Consider the following 22,312-nt stretch of genomic DNA (forward strand, 5'->3'; position numbering starts at 1 on the left):
CCTTCACACTATACGCTTCTTTTAATTATTTATAAGTTCTAATATTTATTATTATTGATAGCAGTTTAGAGCTATTTAATTCAGTTCCCATTCCTTAGTGTTTACTCCATATATACAATTAGCTGTATTTATTTTTGATAATAATCATTTATTAATAAATATCCGTATTATCTGAGTCACATGTTCTCCAATGGTTAAAAATGTAAAACGTGTGCTTCATACCTGACACCTAGATGAACACTTTACATTTGGCTTCATGACTGTACATCATTCCCTTCAAATGCTATTGAGCTTTAAATAATGGTATATTTTGTGTATGAGCCCATTCTGTAGTGAAATACATGGCAATATTTATATAATGATATAATAGTTTATTTTAATAAATATCAAAAATCTAAAAGGTGTGCATCATACCTGACACCTATATGAACACTTTACAGTTGGTTGTGTGACTGTACATAATTCCCTTCAAATGCTATTGAGCTTTAAATAATGGTATATTTTGTGTATGGGCCCATTCGGTAGTGAAATTCATATCTAATTTACATATGATTTAATAGCTTATTTTATTAAATATCAAAAATCTAAAAGGTGTGCGTCATACCTGACACCTAGATGAACACTTTACAGTTGGTTATATGACTGTACCTCATTCCCTTCAAATTGAGCTTTAAATAATGGTATATTTTGTGTATGAGCCCATGCAGTAATGAAATCCATGGCAATATGTACATATGATTTAATAGTTTATTTTGTTAAATATCAAAAGAGGTGTGCATTATAGCTGACACCTAGATGAACACTTTCCAGTTGGTTATATGACTGTAAGTCATTCCATTCAAATGCTATTGAAGTTAGAAACGTGTATAACAATGTCGTATGAAACTTTAGAGACGGTCCCTTAATTTCCTCATATCTGCGAATATCGAACGTCCAACCAACTTTATTCCAGTGTTTAACTCCATATATACAATTAGCTGTATTTATTTTTGATAATAACCATTTATTAATAAATATTCATATTATCTGAGTCACATGTTCTCCAAGGGTTAAAGGAGCAGCAGTGACGTGTGGAGGTCGGACTTCAGGCTTCTCCAAAAGAAATCCAGTGATTCACTTCTTTTGCTATCATGCCATAAATGACAAGCTCAAGCAAAACTCCACTAACGACACGGATTTCTGGCACATTAAAAGGTTAGTTTCGGGTTTGTTTGTATTTTTTTTTTTTTGTCCATTACTTTATTTGAGTTTAAACGACCTCCTGGTTTAATGTGGTCACTCCGAGGAATGTTAAGGTTTGTTCTCTGTTTTGTTTTTGTGAGAGATATCTTCGTGGACAAAAACAGTCAATGTTAAAAGCAGTAACATGTCTGGTTTACAGCAAACGGTTTTATAAAATAACGTCAGGTTATAAAGAGAGACAGCCTGTTAAAATGATAACATAATACTTATGCGGAACTTTGGAGCTTGTTCTTTGCATATGTGTAAATACATCGCTACGGGTCCACGCCTGAGTTGAAGGGCATACAGGGACTATTTTACAAATAGCGCTTCCGGATTCGGCGGACTGCGGGTGAATGTGAGCTAACTAGCCAATCATAGCGAAGGACACGAATACTACTAGCCAATCCTAGTGTAGGAGGCGGGTTCTGTTGAAATATTTACATAATTATAAAAATGACTACACACACGCACACACACACACATATATACATACTATATATATATATATATATATATATATATATATATATATATATATATATATATATATGTGTGTGTGTGTGTGTGTGTGTATATATATATATATATATATATATATATATATATATATATATATATATATATATATATAAAATATGTATATATGTGTGTGTGTGTGTATGTGTATATATGTCTCTCTTTCTCTCTCTCTATGTGGACATTTTCACTTAGGGGTGTACTCACTTTTGTTGTCGGCGGTTTAGACATTAATGGCTGTGTGTTGAGTTATTTTGAGGGGACAGCAAATTTACACTGTTACACAAGCTGTACACTCACTACTTTACATTGTAGCAAAGTGTTATTTCTTCAGTGTTGTCACATGAAAAGATGTAATCCAATATTTACAAAAATGTGAGAGGTGTACTCACTTTTGTGAGATACTGTATATATATATATATATATATATATATATATATATATATATATATATATATATATAGCTTAATTTGTAAATCTGCAGGTCTTCCAGTGTCTCACATAGCCAACAATATTCAATGCTGATTGGTAGGCCTATGTAATTGATCACACAGGTGCGGTGACATAATAACATAACAGACTTAATAGCAGTGAGTATTCTCAGTACAAAGGCAAACATTTATGGATCCATTGTGATCTGTACGATTGAATTGAATTGTGAATAAGTTGGATGCCAGACAATAGCAGGAGCTGTGATGACACAAAGTTATTGCTTAATAATTGAAATAATTGCCCATATTTTCCTCCAGTAAAGTTGTATTTACTCTGTAACACATGGGGTAGATTACTATTGAAGTGTAGGAAACACTCTAAAATCCACATTGTGACTTGAATCTTAACCAATTATCATTTTATATTAATCTTCAACAATAAAAAATCTCAATCATAGTCTTTGCATAGATCTTTAGATTGTGTTTGTGTGCTAGTGGTAGATTTGGTGTTTGTTACATATGAATTCAAATGTTCATAAATGAAAGGACACTTGTGGTCCGAACAAGGCTCATTGAACAGGTAAATGTGTATCATCAAAACAGATCCATGAGGCACAAACACACACACACACACACACACACACACACGAACACACACACGAACACACACACACACAATACTGTGTGTGTTTGTGTGTGTGTGTGTGTGTGTGCCTCATGGATCTGTTTTGGAGATGCTCTGAACCAGTTGTCTAGCCATCACAATTTGGTCCTTGTCAAAGTTGCTGAGATACTTCTGCTTGACTGTTTTGTCCTGCATCCAAAACATCAACTTCAAGAACTGACTGTTCACTTGCTGATTAATATATCTCACCCTTAGACATGTGCCACTGTAACAAGATAATCAATGTTATTCAAGTCACCTGTCAGTGGTTTTAATATTGGAAATGCATTTTTATCGGTATATTGGAAAAAGTCAAAAAGATGAGGTAACTGAGCAATCATAAACGATGACTAACCATGAAGCCGTGACACAGTTTGTCGTGGAATCCTGGAAACCCAGATTTTTTTGTTCATGACCTTGATTTCACTAGTCTCTTTTATTCAAAGTCCATGACCTAGCAGTCTGCAGGGTAGCATGATAGTGTAGCAAGATGATTAGCATTTGAGCATTTTCCTTTTTAACAATGTTACATTTGATATTGCAGCATGGCTTAACATGCTTTTGGTATTTTCTTAAATAACAGAATTGGGTGTTTCCACTGCTGGAGGTTTAGAACACTGCTTGTTTCATTGCGTTTCCTGTACCAACATGCCTAATTCAAATCATCAGCTCATTTTCATGCCTCTGATATGTGACATATGACCTATAGCAACTGACAGACCTAGTAAACAATTTTGTACCACACTGCTCTTGAATTGTCTATTCTGATTGGTTAGGAAGTGTTGATTAATATTCTCTAACAGTAGCTCCGACAGTAATGTCATCTGCAATTCAAATCACAGGATTATATTAATGTGCTTGCAAAATACCTTATCATTTTTAAAATAACATCTTACACAGTGACTTGTATGGCAGATGCTCCACAGTAATCTAAGGCTTACAATTAGTAGATTAAACATGTATGCACAAAATAAAGCATGTCACTTAATAACGAAAACTGTATAAAACTTTGTTAAGGTGAAGCTTTCTGTAAGGAAATGTGTATTAACATTTTAGTGTTTTCTGCCAAGGGAGAGTCTTCAGAACACAAGAGTTTTTGCTTTACAAACAACTACAAAAGAGAGAAGAAAGAGAGGCTTGTGAGAGAATGACTGTTTATAGCTGCTGTAGGAACTAACTTGACTCACAGACATTCCACAACATTAAATGTAACTATAGATGGTTAAAATCACGTCACTCATTAATAAATAACAATTGCAGTTGTTGGCAAATTGTTAAGGTGTAAGGGTAACAAAACACTTCAGGATGTGCTGTTTATTTGGAAAATAATCAACTACAATAGTGGTTCCCAAACTGGGGTACGCGTACCATCAGGTTCAGAGGTGACGGAGGGGGTACGGGAGCAAAATGCTGAGATTTACAGTTCATTTAATTCCGCCTCTCACAGTCAAAAAAAATAAACTTATGCCCCCACTTATGTACAAACAGCGAAATTACAATGTTATAAAGGTCAAATACCGTACATGACATCCAATCAAATTAGCTTATCTTTTGTGGTCAAAACTGCATCCACTCAGCAATCATGCGTCAGTGCACATCTTACCGGATGTCATTTATCACCAACACACAGCTATGTGATGACGCAAAGTAATAGCTTGTAACATTAAAATGGAGAAGTGACTACAAAGCACTCGGCCTGCAACCACAACAAGCACCTCTACTTCCAGCGCCGCTGATCCTCAGTCCTCTGACAACATTAGCCCAGGTCCTTCTAACAGTGTGTTCGTAACAAACGTAAGTGTACCCACTGCTACTAGCTCAGTTCACGCTGATACAGACAGCAATGTATCCGAAGTCGAAATGCCACCTCTTCTTCACCAGCAATTTGCAGACAAACCATCAAAGAGGCGCAGATATGATGACAAATATATTTATTTGGGCTTCACATACGCTGGCAGTGAAAAAAATCCCCAGCCACAATGTGTTATCTGTGCAAAAGTACTCTCTCATAACTGCATGAAACCAGCATTTCTGCGCAGATATTTAGAAACAAAGCATGCTACTTTGAAAAATAAACCTTGAGAGTTTTTTGAAAGACATTTAAGACAACTCAGGAGTAGTAAGGCCCTTATAACAGCATCAGAAAACCTAAGTAGGAAGGGTCTGGAAGCATCCTACATGGTGAGTTACAAAGTGGCTAAGACAGGCAAACACCATACTATTGTGGAGAACTTCATTCTTCCTGCTGCAGCTGATATAGTTGGTGTAATGCTTGGGGAAAAGGCCAAAAAGGTTGCATCGCTGATATGGCATAAGCCATTTTAAAACAACTATTGCTTCGTATATAAGCCAGCAAATTATACGCTTTATAGATTGATGAATGTAGCTTGTTTAGCGCAACTGCTGGGATATGTCCGGTACATATACAATGGCTCACTTGTGGAAGATGTACTTTTCTGCAGACCGTTGGAAGCCAGGGCAACTGGGAACGAAATTTATAATGTCTTGGATATATTTGTAACGTCACATGGACTTTCATGGAAAAATGTGTTGGCATCTGTACTGATGGAGCAAAAGGCATGATAGGGAAGTATTGTGGAGTGGTAAAACGCGTGCAAGCAGTTGCGCCCTGTGTGGCTTGGGTCCACTGAGGTATCCACAGATGGCCACCAAGGGAATGCCTGACTGTCTGAAGGAAGTTTTGGGCAATGTTGTAAGAATTGTTAACTTTGTTAAAGCAAGGCCCTTGAATTCTCGTTTGTTTTCTGCATTGTGCAATGAAATGGGCAGCAACCACGTCACGCTGTTACTCCATACTGATGTGCGATGGTTGTCCAGGGGAAAAGTACTAACACAACTATTTGAATTGAGAGAGGAACTTAACATATATTTTTTTTGGACCATAACTTTGAATTGTCTCACCGCTTGCATGATGAAGAGTGGCTCACAATACTGGCCTATCTGGGTGATGTTTTCTCCACAACCATATTCAATGTGCAGGACAAAACTGAGGCCATGATTAGGAAGTTGACTCTCTGGTCTAACTGCATTAAGGAGAAAAACAGAGTCCTTTTCATCATTACATGATTTTTTATTAGCAAATGAGCTCACCCTTATTGACAGAGTCAAGTGTGACATAATAAAACACCTTTCTGAGCTGGCCACACAATTGTGCGGATACTTATCAGAGAGAGACAATGCAAACAACTGGGTTCGCCATTCTATCTCTGCCACCCCCACAGCACACTTGCCCATTTCTGAGCGAGAAAGCCTCATTGAAATCTCTACAAGTGGCTCTTTGAAAATTGACTTCGCACTAAAGTCACTGCCAGATTTCTGGATAGCCTTGCGTGCAGAGTATCCTGCCTTGACAAATCGCATTGTAAAGACATTAATGCCATTTGCAACAACGTACCTTTGTGAAAGTGGGTTCTCAGCACTTACTAGCATGAAGAACAAATATAGACACAGACTGTGCGTAGAGAACGATTAAAGACTCAGACTCTGCAACCAAACATTGCAAGTCATGCAAGTCTTATCAAGCACACCCATCTCATTAAGTGTCATTTTATTCAAAATATATGATTGGTTATATGAATGTAAATTACATGTTTGATTAAAGGGAGTTATTTTGCAAAGTTAAATGTGTAACATGTGCATGTTTTTTTTTTTTTTAATACATCGTGTGATTGTAGTGTATATGTGAGAGAGGTGGTACGCAAACGGATGTTAAGTGCCGGGCGGGGGGGGGGGGGGGTACACCACTGTGAAAAGTTTGGGAACCACTGAACTACAGGATGGTACCAGTAACTTTGCTTAACATGGAGTGCATCACAACACCCTATGGTTTTTCCTATAACTGCATCACCCCAAGCGTTTTATTCACACAATATTAACAGACACCTGGGGCTGAAATAATACATATCTGGACTATATAAAGGTTTTAGTGCATAGAACTGTGCAAGATAGATATAACTAACACTTTTTTCCTTCATTTTGCTAATTATTTGTAAAACGTGATTGCAGAACCCTGGTATGATGAGTTGGTTTATTCAGAAGCTCAACCCATTTAAATCAACTTCAAAGGTAACACACTCACACATATATACAGTGTTCTGTTATTTGTGTGTTAGTGAAATTAATCAGGTATGAAGGAGAAGTGAAAGAGCACATTTATGTTCACATCTTTCTTAAATGTATATGTATGGCATTGTACAGTGTTCCAGTACACCTGAATCAAGCAGTAAGTCTTCACACATTGGCAACAATGGAGATGATAACCCCACAGAACACAAACAGGTGAGTTTCAGATTTGATCCAAATAATTTGATGTGTGTGAGACAAAGTAAATTGTGGGAAGCAAATGTCCCCATGATGATAGGAATACCTCGTGAACAAATGTATATGTATGGCATTGTACAGTGTTCCAGCTCTTCTGAATCAGGCAGCAAGTCTTCCCTCATTGATAACAATGGAGATGATAAACCCACTGCACCCAGACGGGTGAGTTTCTGAGCTGATGTACAGCACTACTGGGTTTAAAACAACAGAAATTGATTTCTTTTAGGAACCTAATGTCCCTTGATGATAGGAATACATAAGGAATTTTCATAATGTGAGGACAAAAACCTTCCAAAAAATCTCTAAAGTACACAGTAAAATCCCTAGTGTTGAATTAACACCCAGAGGGTTTATTTGTGTCCAATGGTCTAATATAAACACTGTCGTGTGTGAAGTCAACACTGTGGGTGTTAAATCAACACTGGTGACTTTGCTGTGTAGCTCAATGATCGTTTATGCACAGAGGTTTACTTTAATCTCTCAGGATCCATTGGCAGGTCCAAATAGTCATTCCTCACTCTTGTAATTACTGCACAAGTCATAGTAGTAACTGAGTAATATTATTAAAGTGAATAACTAAATAACAAGCTGAGAGTTTAAGGGGTTAAAATTTTTGTTAAATAATATGTAACCCCTGGATTTTGTACATACACGTGTACATAAAAATCTTACTCAGACCATGTATGAGCTTTCTATGTATCAGTATTTTTTTTTTTTTGTAATTGAACCTGTTATATCGTAATCTTATAGAAATCTTATAGAAAGTCAAGAGGCTCTTGAAAAAAAATAAGCCATTTAAATCTTTTTCAAAGGAACAACACACACACACACACACACACACACACACATAGAATGCTCATCAGCACAATGCACTTGTCAATCTGTTCACAGAGCTCAGCAGGAAATATTTGTCTGCTTCAGCACCTGATCTTCTCAGTCTCACTCTTTCCATGTCTCCTCTCATTTCAGAGCTGCAACGATCAAATTTCTTCTCAAAACACAGACAAAAACAATCAGGTAAGATAATTTTCCATGTAATTGTGTTGTAGATAAGAGTATAGCATTTTTTATGCTCATGTCGAGCATAACTGTACAGTAAAATGATATGCTTAACCCCACAGTTCAGGTATGGAGTATTAACTGCATGATGTAATTTTTCCCCCTTGCTTTGTACCTGTACCATGCCAAAATCTCTGTGGATTATAGTGAGCAAACATACACAAAAAGTAGTGGTTCATGGTTTTTCTTGGTTCTTGACAAAGATTTTTGTTTGTTTTTCAGGCAGCTTGGTTCATATCTTGTTTATTATAGTATATAGATATATTTTCTTCTTTCTTATCCTTTCTACTGCAGGAGTTAATATATAAGGAATAAAACACGATGGGACCTGCTGCTGTAGTAAAACAATCAATAACAGGGTGGTTTGATGATGAGTGTGTTTCCACAATAAAGTTGATTCTTTTTCTATAAAAGCATGTTCAAAGAATTTTATTCCTCTTATACCACAGCAGTTTGACAATTTAAAAAAAAATATTTTTTGTAAAGAACAGCTTTTTATCCATGTGTTGCGTTTAATGTTATGGAATGTTTATGAAAAAAAGTTGGTTCTCTCCAGTCAATCCATCAACAGCCTCTTTTTTCCATCTGTTTTTTGTTTAATAAGACAAAAAATATACCTCCTTGGGTTGCCAAGAAACCAGAAACCTCAAAGCCCTCTGTCTTTGTCTCAGATAACATAAAGGAACAGTCATGGCTACCATGGACAGTTCCACCTTGGGCCACTGGAGGGGATCCTGACTCTCCATGTAGAACAACTTCTGTTGTTTGCCTAATTCCCTGGATGATCATGCTCACTGGTTTGCTATTTTCCTGATTAACTACCCTAGGCATTAGGTATGCCTGTGTTTGTGTCTTAGTTCTTGGTTTTTGTTTCCCAGTGTTCATTGGTTTCCTTGTGCTTGTTTGAACCCCACTGGTTTTCTTGTGTTTTATTAAAGAAGTTCTGCATTTGCATCCTTCTCCATGGACCTGGTTATGACAGAATACTCCAAACCACAAAAGGATGCAGCAGAGCTGGCATTGCTGTGGCAGGAGTGGGTCTTCGTTCTCGTCCTTGTTCTTCTCCACCTTGAGAAGCTGCTCACCAGCTGGAGGGGCACTTGGGCTAGTGGTATAGATGGGATGAGGAAACAGCACGAGCCCAGAGCAGGGGTCTCGTTGTTGCCCTCCGACCCCTCTCTGCTGAGGATGCTGCACAACCCTTACTCAGCCGAGGATGTCATTCCTCTCCCTTGCTCGGCTGAGTAGAGTACATAGCTCCACATCCTTGCTCCACCATCACTGTCACTTCCCCCTTGGCCTGGTTCTCGCAACCCCCCTGCCTCACCGTGGTCGTCTCTCCCCATCCGCACCCCCACCCCACCCCCCGGGCTCGCTGTGGTCATCGCTCACCTCGCTGTTCCTGGTTCTTGTTTCCCAGTGTTTGTTGATTTCCTTGTGTTTCCTTGTGTTTGTTTGTTCCCCTGTGGTTTTCTTGTGTTGTATTAGAGAAGGTCTGCTGTTGTGTCTTCATCTGTCTCCATGGACTCCGTTATGAAAGAAACAGCCTTTTACTATCACAAAGAATTGAGACTTTAGACTCGTTTCAAAAATGCTGAATAAAAACAGTTCCTGTGTCTCCTCACAGAAAACCTTACCTTATCAACAATTACACACATTTTAAAAAATCTGTTTATGTGAAAGGTCAGTCATACAAGCCCTTTTGTAAGTTGTTACTATGTGTTAGAACAAGTGCTTTAATGTAAAGTTTGCAGTCAGTGCTACTGTCAGAGCAGTAGATGCTATTATCCAAAGGAGAGACTTAATTACAATTCAAGAGCTGAGCTGATAAAGGAACCTTAACCACTAAGTCAATATGGTGATGTGTTTGTTCATGTGTTCAAATTCTGATGTATTATGTGGCTGCTTCATTTGTATCTCAAATATTTTCTTGTTCAGGAAAGAATGTCGGCATCCAGTGCATCCACTGAACCTGAGTCTACCAAGATGCCTGGGTTTGAATGGGACCACTTTAAGGTAAATGGAACTACACACATTTTGCATGTAACACCGTGTCCAACAGATTGTAGCAGCAGGGTAATAGAAGGTACAAGAGAATTGATGTCAAAAATATTCACCAAAGTTGATTGAAAGTATACAGTATTTATAACAGCAAAAGTCAAACTTTTTCATACAACATGGTCCAAAACAAAAATAAATCTTTACTCGGTTGATACTTAACAAGCTTTTTTAGCTGTTTACCTTATCTTATCTTAGTAGAAGATTACCATCTTATCAGTCCATAAAGGATTTTGAGTTGTTTTTGTGTGAGTTTGTTGTGGGCAAAATGTTTGATTTTGCGGTAACTTTTTCAAAATGTGAGATATATTTGTGAGATATATTATTTGTGCTTTGTTGCAAAAAAACTACTTGTATTGACAAAATTTTTGTTAAATAAGACTTTTTAGCTGTACTCATGTTCAACACAAGTGAATTGAAGAGGGCTTTGGCTGAATGCAAGTTGTGATGAAGTCACATGAAAAGTCTTGGTCCAAATCTGCGGATTATCTGTGGTAATTTTGAAAAATTGCAAGCTCCTCTGAATATTGCAGAGTTTCCTTGATTTTGCATTTATTGCTGCGATCGCAAAATCAGAAAATCCTGGAGGGACTGTCTTATAACATTTGCTCCATTGTTTGAAATTGTTATTATTCCAAATATAATACATCTATGTAACCCAGATTTAATTCTTATCCTCTCTGATATTGACTCAGAACACAATACATCATAATTCAGTTCAATTAATCTTATTTTCGCACTTACTTAACAGTAGACATTGTTACGAAGGAGCTTTGCAGAAATCCAGGTGTAGCTTTATATTTATTGCTATTATTGCTATTGCTTTAAAAAAAAAAAAAAAAAGAACATAAGAATGACTGTGTGATTTTAGTATTCTATATTTTGAGTAATATTATTCCACAAATGTTATATTTTCATAATGGATTACGTACAAGTAGTTGTTGGTAGAATTTTTAATCCTACGCTTTGTTGCCTTACGCAGTTTTGACTGATGATTATTAAGTAATTTTAGGACCGTAAAATGTAACCATGTAAGCTATTGTTTACTGGTCCAAATAATACATTTGTGTAGGTCATTGTGAGGCTTTGTAATGATTATAAAAATGCTTGGTGGATGATGTATTCATGATACAGTATGTTAAACATGTAACCTAATATTAAGTGGCTCAGTGTATCATGCCTAGCATTTTCAAAGAAGATGATATTAAAATATTACAAGAGTAAGAAGAAGAGGTATTAATTGTTTATGAAAAGCTGTTGTGTTTATGAAAACAATTAAACGACTTAGCTGTTAGTAGTTTGTAAAACAATGAGGAAATGCCAGTTTCCAAGATTACACTGTTAGGCTACACCGTTTAAAAAATGTAGTAGGATATATCAGACAATATTTTTTTTATGTTTGTTATTCACACCAGTGCAGCGTAATGTTAACATTATAACTATTTCCGATTTTCATATTCTGGTGTACTGGTATATCGTCACACATTTTTCTTTTCTTTGCTTTTAATGCAATACAATTGATAACCACTGGGGTTACAACTAAATACATTCTTTAGTATGTGAAAAGCCTTATTTGCTTATAGAATGTGTCTGCTGAGATTCATACTTAGGCACAACATTGTTTCAGTATCTTGTTTGTTTATAAATTGCCTATTTAATATATTCCTTATGTAGCCATTCTGATTTGATGTAAACAACTTTATTTGTTTACAGAAGGACTCTGTTGAGAATACAACTGAAGCAGAAATGGTGGAGACAAGTGAAGCTAGTCCTCTGCACACTGATGATGTACGTAAGAGAAACATTATTGTTATTTACAGTAGTTACCTAACAACAGCTTTATTAGCAGCACCTGTACACCATGTTTGTAAAGAAAACTGTAATAAAACAGGTGTAGAGTGGGTTGTCCACTAATCGTAGGGTTGGCGGTTCGATTCCCGGCCTACATGATTGCACATGCCAAAGTGTCCTTGGGCAAGACACTGAACCCCAAGTTGCTCCCGATGGCAAGCTAGCGCCTTGCATGGCAGCTCTGCTACCATTGGTGTGTGAGTGTGTGTATGAATGGGTGAATGAGACAGTGTAAAGCACTTTGAAGAACCGCTAAGGTTAAAGGGAAAAAAAAGTGCTATATAAGTGCAGACCATCAGTTTTAGAATGGAATTGTTGATCATTACAGTATTCGGTCTGACCCAGATGAGGATAGGTTTCCCTTTTGAGTCTGGTTCCTCTCAAGGGGTCTTCCTCATATCATCTCAGCCACCGTCGCCTCTAGCTTGCTCATTAGGGATAAATTTATAAATATTGATATAGTTCAGTAAGGCTACTTTCTGACAATGTCCATTTTGAAAAGTGCTATACAAATACAATTTAATTGAATTAATTTATGTGAATTACCATAAGGTTGCTGTCAGCTCCAACCAGTTTGGCTATTCTCCTCTGACCTCTTTTATCAGCACGGCATTTTTGTCCGCTGTCAGGGTTATGCCGGAATTGGCGCTTGACTATATTTACCATCAGCCACTGCACCACAATGCATCATGTCACATGACCACCTGCACCTGTGTCACATTTTTGTTAATAAGCACTAGTATATAAGTCTCGTCTTGCACCTCACTTATTGTCTAGCTTTTGTCTTAAATTGCTGTCCATTGCCTTAGTTATGTTTTTGGTTTTTGCCTTGAGATCCTCATTCATGTTTTTTGTGTGACTTAGCTACGTTGCCTATATTGTTTGTTTTTTCATTAAAACTCAAAAACTGCACTTGCATCCTCCTTCACCTCCTTTACGTGACATCCGCAGAACTGACGCTCGTTTTTGTTGTTGTTGTTGTTGCACCATTCCATGTAAACTCTAGAGACTGTTTTAGACACTGGCACCAACAACCATGCCATGGTCAAAGTCACCAGTCAGATATTTGATGTGAACGTTGACTGAAGCTCTTATCCTATATCTGAATAATTTTATTCATTGTGCTGCTGCCATGTTATTGGCTGATTGATTGCATGAATAAGCAGGTGTACAGATGTTGTTATTAAAGTGACTAGTGAGTGTAAATGAGAGTAAGGCAAACCATGTGAAAGCTGAATAAAATAACATAATGTTATGTCTGTTATTGTATTTTGCCCTCAGGATGAAGAAGGATTATTGGAGTGGTGGAGAAATGTGGAAGGTATGGTAAAGGTCAAGGCATCTTTGTACTCATGTATTTGATTTATCTAAGTATGTGGATGAGTTTATGTCTTTTCCTCTTTAGGGTGGAATGAATGGAACGAGGCAACAAACTTTGAGGGAGACGATGCAGATCAGTAAGACCTACTGAGCTTTTTATTAAGTTGCTCATTTTAATATGTTCTCATATGATGAAGCTTTTTGTAAGGAGGTGTTTATTTAACATTTATGGAAGGACTCGTCTGTGTCAGTGCTTTGTAACATCAGACATAAAACTGTTCCTTTAATTTTCTTTACATCTTCGATAATTTCAGTAATAAGAAAATAATTTCTTATTAACCTGAAGAGAAAATGAATGACTCACAGTATTTAGTTGTTTAGTATTTAACTTCTGCTTTGCACAACCCTGTGGTTGATCATTTCCCTGCAACAGTCCCATCATGTTTTACTGCTTGCGTACATTTGATCTCTGAAGTGTGATTATATGTAATGTAATGTGAAAAACTGACATGAATGTCCTGTCTTGCTCAGAGCAATAGAAGCAGCTGCAGATCGTGTCTTCAAGGCTGCCCGTCTCTTCGTTTATTTATTCAAACAGCGAGAAGCACCACTGTATATGCGAGTCGTTGAGTTGCTGGCGGTTGCTGATGCAGCAGACAGCTTCCATAAGAAAACTGTGACTGCTAGCATTGGAGGAGGAGTGGCTAGCGTAGCCGGTAGCATCACCACCATCACAGGATTGGCGCTGGCACCTTTCACTTTTGGCTCATCACTTATTGTAACAGCAGTGGGCATCGGCGTTGCAACAGCGGGGGGTCTCACATCAGCATCCGCCAACATCACAGACACAATGCACTCAAGGACAGACCGGGCCAAAGTGGAGCAGGTCATCCTTGGCTACCAGGAGGAGATAAAGGACATTAGAAAATGCCTTCAGTTCTTGCAGGTGAGGCATGAAGGCGTGGAGACAGCATGTATACAAATATGATTATTTATTATTTATTAGTATTATTTATTATTAGTAGTAGTATACAAATAACTTACTTATTACACTCAGATGTTTGTTCACCAAAAGGGTCAGAATTAGTTACCAATGATACAATTAATTAAATTAGTTACTTATACTTGAACATTCTATCTTTCGGGATTTTATTCCCACTATAAAATAAATGCAGGTTAATAGTAAATACTGGCAAATAGCTTTAAAAGTTCTTGTTTCTTTCTTTTTGTGCCCAGCTGTATCTTTCTGTCTCTGTTTTAGACAGGTATGGAGACACTGGAAGAGTGCAACTTCCACCAGTACATGGATAGCATCTCTACGCGTGCAATGAACAAGAATGTGAAGCATGTAATGAGGGAGGGGGGGCGGGCTGGCAAGGCATTACTTATCAATGCTGAGAGCCTGGCGAGCACTGTGCAAGTGCTCAGCACCGCCGGTGGGGTTGCCAAAGCCACTCAGGTCCTCAGTATCGCTAGCGGGGTCATGTCTGGCCTTTTCTTGGCCCTTGATGTTTTCTTTTTAGCCAAAGACTCCAGGGAGCTGCACAAAGGGGCCAAGACAAAGTTTGCGGCCAAGATTAGGGATGTGTGCAAGGAACTGCTGGACGGCCTTATTGAGCTGAAGAGGATTAAAAAACAGCTGCAGACAATCATGAATGATGCAGAGGAGGAGGAAGAGGAGGGAGAAGATGATGATGAGGAAGAAGAAGAGGAGAAGGAAGAAGAAAAGTGCAAGAAAGATCAGAGAGCACAGAGGTGAAGAGGATAATGAGAATAAAGGACAGAGAGAAAGAAGATTTGGAAAACTATTAAGCACAGAGAACTGTAAAAAGGAGAAAGCAAGAATGTTCAGATACTGTATGTTAAGTATCAGACAAATACTAAGCTAACATTATTTATTTTGGAGTAAAAAAAAAAAAGTACTTGCATTGTAGTTTCACATTATTGCTATTTTTATTGCTGGAGAGATAGACTATGATCCTGAGCCTTACATAGCCAGGATTTAGAGTTTCAAATTGTATAAACCTTTCAAATTGCAGTAAGGGAAGTTATAGTAGGTAATAACACTACTGAGCTATTGTCAGTGGTCTGTTACATTCAGGGTAACATAACCAGACCAAAATCTAATTTTTCTACTGGAATACTGTAGTCATTTCAAAATACAGCAAAACAAAATGCTTCACTCATTTAGTTGCCTACCCAGGTGAGGATAAGAATATTTTACATCTGATTTTCAAGTATGTACAGAAGTGCTTTCCTTTATGCCTTTAAACATTTCACTGTTAACACTCTGAATAATATTTGCACATATCTTTTTTTTGTTCATGAAAACTGCCTTAAAGGTGAAACATTTAAAACCTGTAAGCTGTCTGTGCACTCTCTTTTAAGTAGGGCTGTTAACTTTTGAAATATTAAAGCTCTCTTCTATGACTTAATAAAAGATTAAGTGTTGTCTTTGCACCCTACTTAGGAGCTGTCATGTTCCAGTACGTGATGGAGTTGAGGACAGATGCAAGTGCAGTTAAACAGTTTTATTAAAGGAGATAAAGGCAGACAAATCCAAATCATTAGACAGAAGTGTGGTCAAAACAGGCAATGGGTCAGGCAATCAGCAAAAAGGCATAAATAGGGCGAGACTTGAATCAGAGTCGGGAAACGAGAAACGAGGTCAATAAACATGAAACAAAACGAGATGAGAACAAATGGCCCACACCCATCTGCTCGGCGGCCAACTGGGGCCACGAAACACCCTGGAAAAGCTAAGGGATCGCTTTGTCTGGCCAGGGATGGACGCAGAAGTCCGGGGCTTCTGCCAACGTTGCCCCCAGTGCCAGCGCACCGCCCCACGGAGGCCCCCGCCGGCTCCCCTTATTTCATTGCCTGTCATAGGCGTCCCCTTTGAGCGGGTTGGTATGGACCTCATGGGGCCACACCCCAAGTCCGCCCGGGGTCACGAGTACATACTCATCATCCTGGACTATGCCACCCGATACCCCGAGGCAGTGCCCCTCCGCAAAGCCACCTCCTGCAATATCGCGAAAGAGCTGATGCTCCTCTTCAGCCGCGTGGGGATACCAAAGGACATCTTAACCGACCAAGGTATGCCTTTTGAATCCAAGCCAAAGTCTGATCTGTGTCGGTTGTTGCAGGTTAAGCACCTGAAAGTGTCTGCCACCCTGAGACCGACGGGCTCGTCAAAAGTTTCAACCAAACCTTAAAGCAACTTCTATGGAGGGTGATGAATGAGGAAGGAAGAAACTGGGACCTCCTCCTGCCCTATGTACTTTTCGCTGTCCACGGGCTTCACTCCCTTCGAACTCCTCTTCGGACGGTGACCTCGAGGACTGCTGGATGTGGCTCGGGAAGCCTGGGAGGAACAGCCCTCCCCATTCTGCTCGGTCATTGAATATGTGCAGGAAATGCAGGAGAAGATTGACCGAGTGGCCCTGATCGTCCAGGAGCACATGAAAGCCAACCCAGGAGGAGCAGAAGTGAGTGTACAACCTGCCAGCGCAACCCCGAGAGTTCCAACCTGGCGACCGGGTGTTCCTGCTAGTACCGAACAGTTCCTGCAAGTTCCTAGCTTGATGGCAAGGGCCCTACACCGTCCTCGAGAGGAAGGGGCCTGTGAACTATTGCCTGCAACAGCCCGGTAAGTGAGCTGACACCCAAACGTACCACATAAACCTGTTGAAGAAGTGGGTAGAGCCAGCCCCAATAGTGTCTGAGTTTGCGACCTTAGAGACAAGCCAGGATGAGGGTACAGTGGTCCAGCTGGGTGAAGATCTCACTCCCGGGCAAAAACAGGAGTTATCAGAGTTGGTGGGCCAATTTACAGACGTGTTCTGTACCTCCCCAGGGATGACGCAACTGGTCCACCACGAAATCAAGACCCAGCCGGGAGTGGTGGTGCGACAGTGGCCCTATCGAGTCCCGGAGGCCCTCCGCCAGGCTATCGAGGAGGCGGTTGGCCGAATGTTGCGAGATAATATCATCGAGGAGTCCAACAGCCCCTGGTCCAGCCCCATTGTCGTCGTGCCAAAACCCGACGGATGTATGCGGCTATGCAACGACTTCCGGAAGCTGAACCAGGTCTCAGAATTTGACAGCTATCCCTTCCCCCGAGTGGACGACCTGGTGGAGCGACTGGGGAGAGCCCGGTTCATATCCACCCTGGATCTCACTAAGGGATACTGGCAAGTGGCCCAAACCCCAGAGGCAAGGCCGAAGACGGCATTCAGCACGGCGAACGGCCACTGGCAGTAACGGGTTCTCCCCTTCGGGCTCCACAGAGCGCCCACAAAGTTCCAGCGGTTAATTGACATTGTCCTGCGCCCACATCGTCTCTTCGCAGCTGCCTACCTAGACGATGTGGTTATCCACTCCTCCACATGGTCGGACCACCTGTTCCACTTGGGGGAGGTCCTGAAGGAGCTCCGGAAGGCGGGGCTGACAGCCAACCCCAAAAAGTGAAAACTTCCATTTTGCAATTACAGCGGCCTCCTGTGTGTCTGTGGTCCACCCACCACGGGCTAATATCCTTACTATATATATATATATATATATATATATATATATATATATATATATATATATATATATATATATACACACAGAGAGAGAGAGTAATTGTAAAGCAACCTTGGTTATCAGTTAGGCGCTATATAAATGATACATCATTCATTATTATTATTATTATTATTATTATTACTTTTTTAAATATATTTTTTAACTGTTGAAGCATACATAATTAAATGTTAATGTCAGTGATTGTTATTGTTAACACTGTATAAAGTGCCTTGAATCCAATTTCATCGGCTTTGGCCATCCTCAAGACTTTTTTAGGAAAATTAGTATTTTTAATAAATTTTGCATTAGGCTACTCACTAGTGCCGTATCTTATTTGTTTCTGCAGGATGCGTTGGAAAAAGAACTAAACTAATTCATGTGCCAGCAGCACAATTCATAAAATTATGCACATACAGGTAAGACCTTCAGTTAGTATTCACATCAAACATTACTATGGTGAAGAAATATCTCAGTGATCTCAGTGATAGCGGTATGGTTGTTAGTGCCTGAAAAGCAGGTTTGAGAATTTTTAGAAACTAATCTTCACAGCAATCTCTTGAGTTAACACAGAATGATGATTCTTTTATAATTCAACTGTGGTGAGCAGAAAAGCATCTTGCAACATCATCAAGACAAATAAGGTGGATAAGCTACAACCAAATTAGGTTCCACTCCTCTCTGTCAGCCAAGAACAGGAAATTAATGAAACTGGACAGGTTAAGATTGGAAAAACTTTGCTTGATCTGATAAATCTTGATTTCTGTTGTGACATGTAGATGGTGAAACTGGCATCAGCAGTATGAACCTAAATTGTGTCAACAGTCCAGGCTGCATGCTGCTGGAGGTATAATGGTGTGGAGAATGTTTTCTTTCAATTCTGTGATGCCATCATGTTAAAATGGACCAGCATCTCAAACACCATGTGAAATTCATACTATGAGGAACTGAAGCTGTTCTGATAGCAAGGTTGGTCCTACCCAGTATTAGTAAGGTGTTCTTATTAAAGTGGCTGCTGAGTGTATATACAGAAGCAAGTAAAATTTTGTACTCTCTGTGATTTCAGTAATGCAAAATGTATGTAAAATACTACTACAGAACCCTGTGTGCACGTGTGTGTGTGTCTGCCTCCTTTCTTTCATCCACAGCTGATGTCCGACCACACCCCCTTTGCCACAAGTATTTTTCCTAAAAGTGTTTGTAGTGGGCCAGATCACTTTACCCAGTGTTACGGTCTAGAACGTAAGTGAGGATGGATGGAAGTGCAGTAAAAGCTGTTTAATAGAGAGAGACAGGCAGACAAATCCAAATCATGATACAAGAGCGTGGTCAAAATAGGCAATGCATCGAGCGATCTACAAACAGGCATAAACTGGGCAAGGCTAGAATCCAAAACGAGAAACGAGAAACAAAGTCAATAAAATGAATCAAACCGAGAAACGAGGAACAACTGCTTGGTAACGAGAATACACTCAATACAACGCAAAGTCATAGTGTTTGAACAGTCTCTTATATACAGTGGTGTGAGTATGTGTGAGATTGGAAACAGGTGTGCGATTAGAATTCTGAAAAAGGTAAACGTGTGTGTGTGGGAAGTGTAGTCCATGGTGGCCATGTTTGTAGGCCGCAATGCAGGATGGGAAATGTAGTCACTAGTTTGCTAGTTACGTGCGTAACCCAGACGTTTTCTTTATAGTGTATATGCACTGTCACTGACTTCTTATGTAAAAACATAAATGTAACTGACATGCTGCTTTATTAAATCATAGCAACTTGAGCACCTGCCTAGCCCAACTCTGAATATGAGGAACTTTCCTACACAAATATTGATATAACTAATTGTCTGCACTTATATAGTGCTTTTTTAACCTTTGCAGATCTACAAAGCGTTTTACACTGTTTCCCATTCACCCGTTCTCACACCAATGGTAGCAGAGCTGCCATTCAAGGTGCTAACTTGCCATCGGGAGCAACTTGTGGTTCAGTGTCTTACCCAAGGACACGAGTCATGTGGGCCAAGAATCAAACCGCCAACCCTACGATTAGACAATCTGCTCTACCACCTGAGCCACAGTCGCCAACTAGATAACTAGATGTTTAAGTCAGCCTATCCCATTCCTACCTTTTATTGTTACATATAGATGTCTCTTAAGTGTTTCCTACATATATATTTTTTAATTTGCATATGTCTACTAATATGTAAGCCAATGCATATGTTTTACACTACTAATACAAAATGTCCCATTGAGGCCTTCCATACCCATCAATATATTGCCATCTCACTGTCTGACAGATAAAAATATTTTGTTGATCTGGCAGAAAGTTAAAAGGAACTAACTTACATTAAAAGATTAAATTACATTAGAAATGGGGAACCTTTGGGTACCAAGGTTATAAGTTATAAACTTATAACCAAGTTAACATTTAGTGTGTGTGTGTGTGTGTGTGTGTGTGTGTGTGTGTGTGTATGTGTGGGTGTGTGTGTGTGTGTGTGTGTGTGTGTGTGACAGAGAGACAGAGAGAGAGAGAGAGAGAGAGAGAGAGAGAGAGAGATAAAGCCTCTATAGCACCGTTGTTCTACAGTAAGTGCTGAGGGCGAGACCTGAATTTCGGGCTGCCAGATCATTTAATTTCAACAATAACTATTAAATGGAGGGGGGTAGGGTGGGGGTGCGGGGTTGCGGTTAACATTTGGCTAGTGTATAAATTACACTTAATACTTCTAGGTCACTAGTTACTATTAGCTGTAATTTAATCAAAAAAGAGAACCTAGTATGTTTATTAGAAACCAACCAAAATCACGTGAAAAGTGAGACATGTAAAAGTCCCTGAGGTTACAAAGGAACCCAGGGTAACTTTTAAGCAAACAAAGGCCTCTCTCACATTGGCTAATTGGATGAGTTCCCCATCAGGAGAACACTGAACAACAATGGTGTGAATTACAGTGGTGCAAGGAGAAAGCCACTGCTCTCCAAAAAGAACATTGCTGCCCATCTGCAGTTTGCTAATGATTACGTGGCAAAGTCTTTTGGAAAATGTTTTGTGTATTGAAAAATATAACCTTTTGTTGTAAATAAGAAGTGTTATGTTTGGAGAAAGCAAACACTACATTCCAGCATAAGAACCCTTACTTATAAGAACCTTGCAATAATTGATGGAACAATGAATTCTGAATTACACCAGTGAATCCTAAAGGAAAATTTCAGGACATCTGTCTGTGAACTGAATCTCAAGAGTAAGTAAATAGTACTTTACACTGTGTCTCATTCACCCATTTACACACACAACAATGGTAGCAGAGCTGCCATGCAAGGCGCTAACTTGCCATCAGGAGCAACTTGGGGTTCATTGTCTTGCCCAAGGACACTTCAGCATGGGGAGTCATGTGGCCAGGAATCAAACCGCCAACCCAACCATTAGTGGACAACCCTCTCTACCACCTGAGCCACAGCCACCCCGGGTCATGCAAATGTTGTGGAAGAACCTCAAGCAAGCAATTCATGTGTGGAAAATCACCAACATCCCAGAGTTGAAGCTGTTCTGTACTGAGGAACGGGCTAATATTCTTACAAGTCGATGTGCCGGACTGATCAACAGTAAACACAGTGAAAATGTTTAGTTTCAGTTATTTCTGACCAAGGGGGTCACACCATATGCTGAAATCAAAGGTTCACATAGGATCACATAGTAGAAAGAAAACAGTCCACACACCATTATACCACCAGCAGCAGCCTGGACTGTTGACACAAGGCAGATTCATGCTGCTGATGCCAATGTCTGACCCTATCATCTACAGTGAGGGAAAAAAGTATTTGATCCCCTGCTGATTTTGTACGTTTGCCCACTGACAAAGAAATGATCATTCTATAATTTTAATGCCACAACAGAAATCAAGATTCATCAAATCCAGTTCCAGTGAGTCCACGCCCACTCTAGCCTCAGATTCCTGTTCTTGGCTCACAGACAGGAGTGGAACCTAATATGGTTGTAGCTTAGCCACCTCATTTGATTTGATGTATGTTGCAAGAGGGTTTTCTGCTCGCTCACTTGTAAAGAATTATTGTAATTGTAGCCTTTCTGTCAGCTCGAACCAGTCTGGCCATTCTCCTCTGACCTCTCTCATCAAAAGGTGTTTGTTTTTCTCCACCATTCTGTGTAAACTCAAGAGATTGCTGTCTGTGAAAATCCCAGACCAGCCTCTAAAATTCTCAAACCAGCTCGTCTGGCACCAACATTCATACCATCATCACTGAGATTCTGATGTTTGATGTGAATATTAACT

At 39.4% G+C, this 22,312-nt stretch overlaps 2 protein-coding genes across 7 annotated transcripts in view; both read left to right on the plus strand.

The window, feature by feature from the left end:
- Window positions 1-811: 811 nt before the first annotated feature.
- Window positions 812-19,130, plus strand: apold1b (apolipoprotein L domain containing 1b). Of its 6 annotated transcripts, none has more exons than XR_008385153.1 (14): window positions 813-1,194; window positions 6,862-6,921; window positions 7,054-7,134; window positions 7,258-7,338; window positions 8,146-8,193; window positions 10,174-10,251; window positions 12,007-12,081; window positions 13,426-13,465; window positions 13,550-13,601; window positions 13,996-14,410; window positions 14,726-15,321; window positions 15,935-17,116; window positions 18,380-18,449; window positions 18,810-19,130. XR_008385153.1 is itself a non-coding variant. In XM_053619158.1 (11 exons), the coding sequence occupies exons 2-11, from the start codon at window positions 6,871-6,873 to the stop codon at window positions 15,221-15,223; spliced, it is 1,416 nt and encodes a 471-aa protein (XP_053475133.1). In that variant the 5' UTR covers window positions 812-1,194; window positions 6,862-6,870; the 3' UTR covers window positions 15,224-15,927. The 6 variants fall into 6 exon arrangements, 2 of the variants coding, with proteins under 2 accessions (XP_053475133.1, XP_053475132.1); XR_008385155.1 differs by having other exon boundaries at window positions 15,935-16,563; XR_008385152.1 differs by having other exon boundaries at window positions 18,380-19,130.
- A 2,983-nt stretch (window positions 19,131-22,113) lies between these two features.
- Window positions 22,114-22,312, plus strand: part of LOC128604027 (uncharacterized) — a 33,611-nt gene continuing 33,412 nt past the window's right edge. Inside the window, exon 1 of the mRNA XM_053618798.1 lies at window positions 22,114-22,159. The gene's annotated coding sequence lies outside the window, so the exon portion shown is untranslated. The remainder of the gene's footprint in view (window positions 22,160-22,312) is intronic.

This window comes from Ictalurus furcatus, chromosome 29 (genome assembly GCF_023375685.1).
Source record: "Ictalurus furcatus strain D&B chromosome 29, Billie_1.0, whole genome shotgun sequence".
Taxonomy (NCBI): Eukaryota; Metazoa; Chordata; class Actinopteri; order Siluriformes; family Ictaluridae; genus Ictalurus; species Ictalurus furcatus.

Coding starts and splice junctions, on each gene's coding strand:
- apold1b (XM_053619157.1), top strand. CDS start 6,871: ATGATGAGTTGGTTTATTCAGAAGCTCAACCCATTTAAATCAACTTCA. Junction 7,339..8,145: donor AACCCACTGCACCCAGACGG/GTGAGTTTCTGA, acceptor CTCTCATTTCAG/AGCTGCAACGATCAAATTTC. Junction 8,194..10,173: donor ACACAGACAAAAACAATCAG/GTAAGATAATTT, acceptor TTTCTTGTTCAG/GAAAGAATGTCGGCATCCAG.